Genomic DNA, 12,567 nt, shown 5'->3' with positions numbered 1-12,567 from the left:
ATTTTAGAAAATATTTAAAATATTTTAGACAATATTTAAAATATTTTAGAAAATATTTAAAATATTTTAGAAAATATTTAAAATATTTTAGAAAATATTTAAAATATTTTAGAAAAAATTTAAAATATTTTAGAAAATATTCTAAATATTTTAGAACAAATTAAAAAAAATTTAGAAAATATTTTAAATACTATAGAAAATATTTTAAAAAATTTAGAAAATATTATATATATCTTATCTCATGTTAGTAATTTAACAAAATAAAGAGACTAATAGAAATGATAAAAACTCGCTTTGCCAATTGATCAGGCATTGGGTCCTAGACCAACATGTTAAGAGAGGGGGGAAAAAAACATCTCATGCAAAACTGATTTATATGCGAACATGGCTGAGCTATGACACGTTGGCCATCTAACAACAATTGTGAATCGTTTCTCAGTGAAGCATTGAACAGTTTGTGTTGTTGTTGTCTGTTTGCTGGTAATGCAATATGGAAAGCACCTGCAGCACCTCAGTCTAGGCTTATGGTCTAAACACACACATAGACATGCACAGACATACATATGTGCCCAGTATTGTTGACCGTTATTTAATAAGGAAATTTAAAGTTTATATTTTCATTTGGTAGATCGTGCAGCGTCTGCCTTGGCCAGGCAGCCAGCCAGCTAGGCAGCCAGCCAGCCAGAGGCCAGGCACTTCGCAGACTCGCCAATCGCAACGTCTCAGGTGTCTCAGGTGTCTGAGCGAGCAGGCGCCAAATGGTCAAAGCGTATTTCATGCCGCGCTCCGTGCGCTGCACGCATACAAATTGCTAAAATGCAAATGGCCAATGGAGTACGAAAGCAGCAACAACAACAACAACAACACGAATGAGAATCGAATCGAGCTGGCCATGCTCAAGTCTCGCTCGCAAAAGGCGCAACGAATCGACGCGTCGGCCAAATTGTTCGCACGCCTCTACCGCACCGCACCGCTCCACACCGCCCCGCCCCGCCCCGATGCGGTCGCTCGCCCATGGGCTGTTCGACTAATGCGTTGCGATTTTCGCGCATTTTCTTTTATTTTTCAATTACCTACAGCAGCCCAGCGCTTCGATACGTTGCTACAGCAGAAGAAGAAGAAGAAGAAGAAGATGCAGCTCAAGCGAATGAGAATAAAAAAAAACGTTGATCGGCTGTTAGTTGGAATCATCTTGGTTCTTCCATCAATGTGCTTTGTCAATTAATTGATTGCGCTTCGATGATCGGCAATTGCAATTGCAATCACAGCAATCCTCGCACAACAACAACAACAACAACAGCGGCAACAACAATAATAATAACTGTCGTATTTTGCGCTTAAATATGCGCAGCTCAATTGGCCATCGGCTACGCGCACTAACTTGGCCAAGATCATCTTGGCCATCTAATGGCATCGTGCAACACCAACAACAACAGCAACAACTCAACTCGCGCCCAGGTGATTGTCTTACGGTGTCTCCTGTCTGTCGCCTCGCGTCGCCTTGTGACTCGCGTAAAAGTTGTTCCTTTTCTTATGTCTAATGGCCATTCGCACCACTCGAGGGTCTGGCCAACTTGCCTCAGCAATAACAACAACAACAGCAGCTCAACTCAATTCATTTATCATATTTGGTGCCAGCAATGACTCTTCCTTTGCAGACGTTGTACCGCAAGGCCGCGCTTGACCCACATGCCATTATTTCAATACAAAGAAAATTGCCGATTTTCCTGCCGAAATCAAATGGCAAATTAGCTTTCAAGCAGACAGACAGAGGGAGAGAGAGAGAGAGAGAGAGAGAGAGTGAGATAGGGGGAGAAAACGATCAATGAGGACTAGTTGAAATGAGCTTGCATGGATAACAAATTCTGTTTTATACAGTAGATTCAGTCATGAGCGTAATATCATTATCCTGCTCATAACTTTGTCCCTTAGTAGTTCCACTGTGTTAAAGTTAGATTGATCTAATTAATGAGTGATGAGAATCTGGATGAAAGATTGCCGTTAACTCTATCCTAAAGCCTATAGGCCTAGAATGCCATTTCCGTCTTTCCATTCTTCCGAGCATCTTTCCATTTTTCTGCCCGTCTTTTCTTCCTTTCTGCAGTCTGTATGCGTCATCCGTCTGTTGGTCTTTTGTCTGTCCGTCCTCCCATCCATCCGTCTTTCCGTAATTCTAGTTATTTGTCCTTCCTGCTGTCCGTATATCCGTCTGTTCTTCTGTCTTTCCTTTAGTCCGTCCGTCCAATGGACCATCTATGCTTCCTTTTGTCCTTTATATCCGCCTTTTCGTCTATCCGTCCTACCTGCGGCTATCCTTTCTTCCGCCTCTCCATCTGTCCTCCCACAAGCTGTCCAGCTGTCCTCCCTCAGCATTTGAATAACTTTAAACAAATCATAGTCCTCAATATATCATAAAATTATTTCATAGTTCTGTCAAGTATCCATATCAGTTAAACTAAAATAGAAATTGATTTAGGCATGCCTCGACTTTCCATACTCAACCTAACAGCTAGCTCACCTCTGCTCTACTCTTCTCTCGGCGCCCGCCGTGATTTTAGCCGGCTTCCCTTCGGAGAGTATTTAGCCAAGTAACTAATGCATAATGTAGCAGATATTGTGTGGACAAGCACCTTTCTTGCATATCCATCGACCATCGACCATCGACCATCGAGATGGGGCAAGTCAATAGCCCAGGCCGTGGCAGCAGTAGCAGCGGCAAGGCGGTGTTTGTTATTTGCATGAGAAATGTGTCGTGGACAGTCGTCGGGCTAAGCAAGTGCGAAAGCGACAACTGACAACGGACAACGGACAGCGGACGAGGGACATTAGACAGTTGGACAGTTGGGCAGTTGGACATTGGTGAGGCGAGTGTGTGGAGCTGAGCTTGGAGAGTCAGTGTCGGTCGGTAGTGCCAGCATCTGAGGCTCTGCTCGACGGCTGCACTCTGAAGGCAGTCAACCGCATCATCAGCTCATCATCGATCACGGCGACTCTGTGGTCCGCAACGAGAGTCACAAAAGCCCAATGCCAATGGCCTGCAGCCAAGTGCATTAGAGAGTTGCCTCTTCCACCCGACCTCTCTCCCTGTGTGTTTGTGTGTGTGTGTAATGCCCAGTAACAGTAATTTGGTGTTTTACTTGTTCTTGCGCGCCAGCAATCACACCTATGGGAATGCTTCTTACACATGTCCAATGCCACGGCGAATGCGATGAGGCAGCGTCGAAAAATTCCAGCATGCACTTTGAACAACATTTTCCTCAGGTCTTTCGCACTATACACACTGAACCGCCCCTGCCCTCTGGCCGTGGTGCTAGCTTCTCTCGATGCCAGCATCTAAGTCGATCGTCATCGTTGCATCGTCGCCAGTTGCATCATTAAAAATTTATCAGTTGATTGGAAAATTATAATTCTTTGCTTTTACGCTTCGCGCAGTGCTATGATTTTTATAAGTCTTACCGCCTTAGCCGCCTCAGCTCAGCCCGGCTCCCTCATCGCTCCAGTCAGCACCCAGCTGTAGCTGCAGCTCTGTCGGCCTGTTATGTAATAACTTTAGCTACGATCTGCAGCGTTTGTGTCTTGTGTTTGGGATTCTGTATTGTTTTTCTCTATTTCTCATCTCCCTCTCTATCGTTCTCTCTCTCTCTCTCCCTCTGTCGCTTTTATGGTCACATTTAATAACTGACTCGACGACGACTGTGACTGTCTATTGCGTCTATCCGTCTCAAAGTCAATCTGTCTGAATGAATGACTGACTTACCGACTATTACGAGCGATTCAACATCTCCCCACTCCGCCGACCCATCTGTACTTTTTTTCTATATTTATTTATATACATATATATATATATGTATAATCTTTTCTTTGCCTTGCTTTTCTTTCCTTGGCCATTTTTTTGCCAGCTGTAGATGCGGAAATAAGTGCGCTCAGATTCTTCGACTTGTTACATAAATCGTAATTTTCTACAGCCTCGTTCTAAGTATATCTAATGTATATTGCATTTAGCTACTCGCTTTTTCTATTTGCCCATCGCCGTCGAGCTGAACCTGGTGGGGTCTCTGGGACTTGCCACAGCCACTGCCACTGCCACTGCCACTGCCAGCGGCTTGTGAGTACATAACTCACAATCGCACATGTCATTGGGCATTTCTCTCTCGCACTTGAACTTCCTGCATGACCAGCGATCGCTGTGGCAGTTCACAAGCTCTAAGCTCTGAGCACTGGGCACTGTGCACTGGGCACTGTGCACTGGGTGGGGTCTGTTGTGGTGCCATGATGTGATTAGCCGCTTTAGCGGTACAGTTCTACCTTTTTTTCTCTCGTCTCGCATTCGTCACCTTTCCCCTGGCCATTGGGTCGGTCTTTTACCCACGAACTGGAAAGAAGCCTCTGCACAAATTAGTGAGAACCCAAAAGTACAGCTCAACACTATCGGACGGACAATGAGTTGGCAGTTTGCCTTCCATTGCCCGCAAGAAACAAATCATGTTAGTTGACATTGCCATAACATTTTAAACTTAGTACCTCCCTAAGCCAAGTCTTTGTTGCTGTCCCTGAGCTCAACCCAGTCTAAGTACCTGTATTCCGCCTTACGTCTTACTTTAGCTGTCCACTGAGTTCCATAGTCAAGCGCTGCTAGAGTGTTCCAAGTTCCCACACGTGCACCAACTCTTTACCTCCGACTGCCTAGGCGCCATGCTCCTGCCTGTCTCGGCAGAACGCGTAGTTGCTTATCTAACAACTCTTTATGCTCACAAGTCCAGCTGAGCCGCAGAGTTTTGCTAAGCACCTAATCTAACTTTCAGCTTAGAAGCTCAGCTCAACTCTTTATCCTTATCCTAGACCCTTCCCAAATGACGAGTCCTAACTCGTCTTGTCTCTACTCAACTCAAGAGACAGTTCCCATCGCTGTCTCTGCTCGAATATCAAGCTAACTCTCGTTGCTGGATTAGTCCTTTATAAACTCATTCTGGATTCCTCGACAGACCTTAGACTATGCTCCGATCCCTAATCAATCATACATTAAGCTCCTATTCTCTCATCTCTTAGTCCCCGCTCAAACACCGTTCGAGTCGATGCTTACTTCCAGCCTAGGCAATCGATTCCTGCTCACAATATCAACTAATTCCTCAATCCGGCGAGAGCCAACTAACTTCTAGCTTAGTTAGCTCACAGTTTCGAATCGATCTTAGTTAACTTAGTCAAGGCATAGGCTCGTTTAGGGACGTTAAATTTTCCCAGCTCTTAATCTCCGCTTGTCTATCACCCGAGTCATTATTCCTGCTCGGTCTGTGGTTTTTATGCTGCACAGATTTTTCAATTAGCATTCGCATAATGCAGCTGACAATCTCTTAAGAGGCGCAACCCACATGAATTTTGTGTACCTCCGCAAGCCAGCTCAAACAGCAGCTCTAGCAACTCAATTCATTACCGAAAAAAAAAAAAAAAGTCGTAGCCTATGGCAAAGAGAGAAGTGTGGCCGATGTGACGTGCAGACAACAGTCACTCAACGCCGGAGCTGGCAGAGCCGTGGGGCAGGCGGGGCGAGGAGTGACCCCGTTTGGCCAGCTCTGGCACTGGGCTTGCAGTGGGCCTGCGAAATTCCGCAGTGTGACAGCGCGATCGGGCATTTAAAAGCCTGTCAACAGAGATCTGCACAGTGGCCCAAGGAGTAGCACATTACATTATTATACAACACTGCGGGCACTCGTTGTCGTTCGCCCTAGCCCCGAAATCTTGAAAAGCAATTAGCAAGAGCCAAAGTCAAAGTCAAAGCCAAAGTAAATCTCGAACCTCAGCCGATGCCCAATTGCAATGCCACAAATGCTAGCACTACTAGATGGGAGCTGGTAAAAAAAGAAAAGAAGGAAAACAAAGTAGTCAGAGCGGGTGAGAGGGAGACAGACAGCGAGAGAGCTGCTACAGAAGCGGGACTTATCAGCAGACGGCAGCAGAAAGCAATTCTGCGGCTGATGGTTTCGCAGAAAATTGCAACTTGCGGGTAAACAAAGTCAACTGCCAAAGAGATGGAACAGATGGATGCAGCAGAGGACGGCGTGTAGAGGCGGACACCGCTCGGACCAACTCGACCCGAAGCTGAGACACACGCCAAAGCATGGCGAGGCCCGAAGGCCCGTGGCTCTTCATGTGAATGTGGGTGCGCAATTATGCCGCCACAGCAACAGACTAACCATAAATTTTCTTATCAGCCCGCCAGTAGTGAAAGCACAGGAGCGTACTCAAAAAAAACTGTGATCTAGCCACCCGAAAATTCGAGCTGAGCAGTCGAGCGGGGCACTAGTCGAAGTCATTTGACGTGGAACAAGTTTACGAATCACAACACAAATAAATTTCAGTCATAGTTGAAGCACACAACGCGCTTCTTATTGCAATTGAAGTGGCTTAGAATCAATATAAACGCATTTATCTAGATAGAGACGAGAGGAGAGAGAGAGAGCACGGTGCATAGGCAAAATGGCGGTGGTACTTGAGGACTCTCGGGATAAGTTGATTGCGCAGATGGCTAACTGCGACAAGATTCCCATTGATTATATGGATCTGCTGACCCATCGCATCAGATGTCGCAAAATCGAGATCTTTCACTATGACGAAGAGGTCAGCTTCACTACCGCCAGCGGCGAGGAGGAGCAAGAACTGAGCCTGGATCATCCATTGAGCATGGATCGCACCGATGACGAGGAACGCACCTTGAAGCTAGTCGGTGAAATAGATTGCCTAATACGCCGCATCGAGCACATGCAATTGGCCATCAAGCACCGTCAGGACTATGCGCGGGGCTCCGATATGAGCTACGCCACTACCGAGCAGGACTCGTCGTCGGGTACGCCTGTGCCCGAGCTGGGCGTCATTCAGTTCAAGAAGTGCATTACCAGGAAGGTCAAGAGGGTACTGAGTGCGTATGAGCAACAGCTGGCCGCAAACGAGCTGCCCATGGACGAGCCGTTCCACATTGTCCTCAGCCCTGAGGAGGAGCTTGGGGTGCGCAATCTAAAGCACGCCCACCATCGTCTGCAATGCGAGATCGATGAGCTGCTCTGCAACTACCGTCTGGTGCGCACGCTGCTCAGCAAGATGCGGCGTCAGATGTGCCAGGAGAATCGACGTGTTCGCAAACTGGTCGATGTCATGCAACAATGTAAGGAATGGTTCCTGAAGGTGGTCAAGGACCTGCCTCTTTGTAATAGGCGCTGCGCTGTTTATGAAAAGAGGAAGGTCCGCAAGTTTGATGCCAGACGCATCGTTAAATCTCACTTCGCATACAAGGGCGGTATCTTTAGAACTTTTCTGAGCTGTCGCCAGCTGAACTATGAGATACGTGAGTTCGAGCTGGAAGTCGAGGAGCTGGAACAGTACTGTGACGATCTGTTCCACGACATTACACAGCGCCTTGACGCCTGTGAGAACGAGGAGGGCTATGAGGAGGAGGTTGAGAGTGAGAGTGAGAGCTCAGAATCAATTGGACAGGCTTACGATCTAACTATCTAGAGCGATGTCAATATACATATTCAAAGATTGATATCTCGAGAAGTGTTGGAGATCCTCTCAGGCTTATTTTCTATATCCATCTACTATATTATATAACATACATATTTCAATCTAAAGAGACATACGCTATGATCAAATTATATGCATTTATCTATGGATATATCTATAGGATATATGCCATATATTAAACTATCCATTTATTTGTTTTCTATCTATCCTACATATCTGATATACTCCTATCACCTATCTATATATACATATGTATATATCTATGTATCCGTTCATCTACCTGTGTATTATAACAGATCATTTGTCCTATTGATCCTCATATCATATATCATATACATTTCCCTTAATATTATCTTAATATATATCTATATATGGTTTAGTTTATAGCTTTTCTATAGTCCATTTAAATGATAATTATGATTATAATTATTATTGTTATATAACTGTGTTGATCTGTTGGGCCCCTTGAAGTCAACCGCGCTGCGCTCCTGCTCTGCGCTGCTGCTGCTGCTGCTGCTGCTGCTGCTGCTTAAAGCTGAGACACAAGCCAGCAAGCCACCAGCAGAAGGTAGTACATCATTTTGGACTTTATCAGCAGCAGCAACTGGCAGCAGCAACAGCAGCAACAGCAGCAACGCGTGGGCAGCAGCGAGCAAAATTCCTACGCCGCCAACGCCAAACAGCAGCAACAACAACAACTAGAACAACAACAACAACAACAACAACAACGGCAATTGCAACTTAATTGAGGCTTGTCGTCTATGCAGTTCGCTTGTGTGTGTGAGGCTGAGTGTGTGTGTGTGTGTGTGTTAGCCAAAGTAACTGCGGTTGCTCTGCATCCGTCTTAGTCGTTGTCTCTCTCTCGCTCTCGCTCTCGCTCTCGCTCTCTCTCTAGCAGCAGCAATCGTTGGGGTATGCGTGCTGTGGCTGTCGCCCGTTGCGAACTTGATGCCTCGCTGCCCCAGTGCCTTGATGCTCCACAGACGAGCGACCAGACAACAACAACAGCAACTAGTTGCAACAATAACAGCCGCATAATAACGTACTGAGGGCATTGAGGCAGCAACATGCAACAATCTGGCAAGTCAGGCAACCAGCCAGCCAGCCAGCCAGCCAACCATCATCTAAGCGCTGCGGCTAATGCAGCTGCAGACCCAACTTAGCTAGCTGCCCCCCTCTCTCTCTCTCTTTCTATCTCTCTCGCACGGCCATGGACAATTTAAGCTCATTCACTTGCCGCTGATTGCTGTTGGCGTTGGTGTTGCTGCTGCTGCTGTTGCTGCTGCTGCTGCGACCAGCAAATTCGCAAGTTCAAGTCCAAGTCCAAGTCCAAGTGCAATGTTGTAGGGTTTCAACAAGAAAATTGCATGAGCACAGGAGCAGACAGGCTTACAGAGAGAGTAAGAGAGAGAGAGAGAGAGAGTGTGTGAGAGAGAAAGAGAGGGATAGAGCGAGAGTAAGCCAACGACTGACTGCAATTTGCATTTGGCGTTTGCTGAGGCGTTTGTCAAATGGTAGCTGGCAACGCGCCTCACGAATGTGGGTTAAGCCTCAGCTTGAAGCCAAAAACAAAGCAACAACAACAACAACAGCAACAACACGAACGACAAGCGCACTTTGGCCTAAACTAGTCCATATCATTGGCTTATATCGTTGCATAATCTGTGTCATTAGATGCCACCAAATCAAATCGCAATTGCCCGCCATTAAACGAACCATCTAACTGATTCGCTGGCGCCCTGAGGATCATCTCATTTGGCCATTGAATCGAACTATTCAACCGGGCATTGGCCAAAAGAAGCTGCTGCTACTGATGCACTGCTGATCTCATATGATCTTATCTTAGCCACTTTGTCTGTGATTTTCTTTCTCTATATGCACACGTATGACTACAGTAAAAAATGCCATGAGAATTCAATATTTAAGAGCTGAAATGTAAACTAAACTGAAGCCAGTTACAAGGCAGTCGAATATTTTCATGGCTGCAAAGGCAAATAGAGTCCAGTTCCAGTTTGGATTATACAATAAAATCTCTCGTTATACCTTCTCATTGTTTCTTTTCAATTTCGTAAATGTCCCTGTCTACAACTTTCCATTTCTCTCTCTCCCTCTCTCTCTCTCTCTCTCTCCCCCTCTCTCCCCCCCCCCTCTCTCTCTCTCCCTCTCTCTCTCTCTCTCTCTCTCTCTCTCACGTTTTATGAGTCTTTATTTGCCATCATCTATTTCTCCTTATCAATCTCCTTCAAACTGATTTTAAGTATACTTAGGTATATTCCCCATTCGTTTTCTCCTTCTCCCTCTTCTCTCATTATTTCAATATCTCTCTTTACATTTTTATCTCTCTGTCACCCTCTCTCTTACTCCATCTGTTTCTGTCTCTCTTTCTTTTTCATTCTATGTGTCTCTTTCTTTTCCTTTATGTATCTCTCTAGCTCCCTCTCTCATTCTCTCTCTCTTTCTCTCAGTCTCTTTCTCTCTGTATATCCTGCAATCTCCCTTTCGCTCTCTCCCCTCTCTCTCTATCTCACTCAATTTCTCTCTCACTCTCTGACTCACTCTCCCTCTCTATTTATATATATCTCCAAATCTGTCATTTTCTTAGCTGTCTTTATTCTCTCCCTCTCTCTGTCTCTCTCTCTCTCTCTCTCTCTCTCTGTCTCTTTCACTCTTATTTGTTTCCTAAACTCTGGATACAATCTAATTTCTCTATTCTCCTTTCTGCCACACCCCTAAACCTTTTCAAGTACCCATAAATTAGCTGCATTGCCAAAAGTATTCTCATCTCTCCTGAACAATTCTTCTCAGACTAGAATCAATTATTTCCCAGTTATCCCACTTAATATACCCATCTATTATAATATTTGGCCCCGCCAAAAACCTAACTGTTTGAAGGATTCAAGCTTCACGAAGCTCGTGAACTTGCTGCCAGAGTTTTGTGTGAATATTTTGAGTTTGCAAAGTGGAGTCTCGCATGTCAAGTGCTCATTTGCTCAGCTGTTGCTCAACTGTTGCACAGCTGCCATTACATAATGCCAGCAACAACTTGGGGAATGCCAGAGAATTTCTCTCTCCTCTCTCCTCTCGGTCTCGCTGCTGTTGTTCTTTGGTCTTGCACTCGTCATTTGTCTTGTGGCTTATGGGAACAAAAAAAGTGTCCTGGGCTCACGCTTCGACACACACACACATTCGTTGTAGTTGTTGTTGATTTATTATGGTTACATCTAATTAAAACGGTTCTGCAGTGCCAGCTAGCCAGCGAGCGATCGCTGCTCGCTCCATGGCTAAGACTCGAAATGGTTTGACGTAATGAAGCAAAATGTTCCGCACTATGGCCAATTGGTATTGGCCATAACACATAGCTGCTTAAAAGATGATGCCTGATGCCTGCTTCCCGATGCCCGCTGCCCGATGCCCGCTGGCTGCTGTCTGATGGTTGACTTCAAAAGTTCTTTTCTGTGCCAGTCTATGGGCACAACAATTTCTGCACTGCAGAAGAAGTCAATTAAGCCGAACGCTAAAAGGCCTCTGATAAATGATAAATGACGTGTCTCGAAACGCAAAAACATCGCAGAATCAACTAGTTTTATTTGCTTAAGTAGGTGACGGAGTATGGCAAACGAATACCCTGTAATTTAACTCTATATCCATCTATATCTATATCTATATCTATATCTATATCTATATCTATATCTATATATATATCTATATCTATATCTATATCTATATCTATATCTATATCTATATCTATATCTATATCTATATCTATATCTATATCTATATCTATATCTATATCTATATTATCTATATCTATATCTATATCTATATCTATATCTATATCTATATCTATATCTATATCTATATCTATATCTATATCTATATCTATATCTATATCTATATCTATATCTATATCTATATCTATATCTATATCTATATCTATATCTATAGATTGAATACCCTTTCTCTATATATTTGCTGTAATTACAGGGTATATTGAAAACTAAAGTAAAGTAAATTTCGCATTCGTGACTCGTCTGGTCCGCAGCACTCGTGTCCATATAATTTCCAACATAGAAATATCGCACAACAAGTGCAAATGCAATTAGTTCCAAGCTTTATTTGTTTAAGCGAATGCCGACACACACACACACACGCACACATAAGCACACGCTTACGCATACACCTGGCTTTTCTTTGGAACTTGCAACAGGTAGTCGCGACTCTCGGCCTGTTTGTGGTATCAGTTGGCAGCCTTATAATTGCCCAGATTATTTCTCTCCTATTTGGCCTGCTCAGCTTATTAAGATTTCTCAAATGTTTGCCTCCACTCGAATGGCAACAGCAGCAGCTGCTGTCGCGGTAGCAGCAGCAACCGCTCGTTGCCTTTAAATGTGCGCTTGTAATCGATAATTGCCTATCGATTAATGCTCGCGATTCGGGAACAATGCCAAAATGAAATCGCGATCGCTCAGTGGCGCCGCCATGCTAATTATACGTTCAGATATGGCAACTGCAATTTGTCGGTGTTCTCTCTCCCTCTCCCACTAGCTCTCTGCCCCGCTCACGCCCGCTGCATACTTTTGGGCTGTCATCTAAATTGTGTGTGTGTGTGTGTGTGAAGAAGTTCTATTCAAGTCGAAAATGGTGCTCTTCCCCATATAGGCATTGCTACAGCTATAGCCGGGTATTACGATGCCAGTTAACAGTTTTGCTGTTAGATTAAACTAATATTTATCGTTACACTTACTATTATATAGTTACATACATATATTTAAGTAGACATAAGTAGATGCTAATATGTTCATATCTAGCTTTGAGAAAAGTGTTATGAAAACAAAGTGCTCAGAAAATCTATAAAGATCTGTATCTGTATCTATATACATATATGTTGAATTCCACAAAAATATATCAGAAAAGCTTGAATTAAGGGTATATCATTTAGGCTACTCATTTCATTAGGTTCGATTTTTCTAAATTATTTAAAGCCATTCATATGTCTAGACATTGTCATGTACATAATAATTTCTTAATTTAAGTAAGTAGGGGATGCCGTTAACA

At 44.2% G+C, this 12,567-nt stretch overlaps 2 protein-coding genes across 2 annotated transcripts in view; both read left to right on the top strand.

The window, feature by feature from the left end:
• Nucleotides 1-12,567, top strand: part of LOC115564589 (uncharacterized) — a 181,097-nt gene that overhangs the window by 87,360 nt on the left and 81,170 nt on the right. The window lies entirely within an intron of this gene.
• Nucleotides 6,274-7,626, top strand: LOC108655680 (uncharacterized). The gene has a single exon (XM_030389485.2). The coding sequence runs from the start codon at nt 6,472-6,474 to the stop codon at nt 7,501-7,503; it is 1,032 nt and encodes a 343-aa protein (XP_030245345.1). The 5' UTR covers nt 6,274-6,471; the 3' UTR covers nt 7,504-7,626.

This window comes from Drosophila navojoa, chromosome X (genome assembly GCF_054131105.1).
Source record: "Drosophila navojoa isolate 15081-1374.11 chromosome X, UAZ_NAV_1.0, whole genome shotgun sequence".
Taxonomy (NCBI): Eukaryota; Metazoa; Arthropoda; class Insecta; order Diptera; family Drosophilidae; genus Drosophila; species Drosophila navojoa.
This window is presented reverse-complemented; position numbering and strand designations above follow the sequence as displayed.

Bases quoted from the DNA above. Each gene is read 5' to 3' on its own strand.
- LOC108655680 (XM_030389485.2), top strand. From the start codon at position 6,472: ATGGCGGTGGTACTTGAGGACTCTCGGGATAAGTTGATTGCGCAGATG.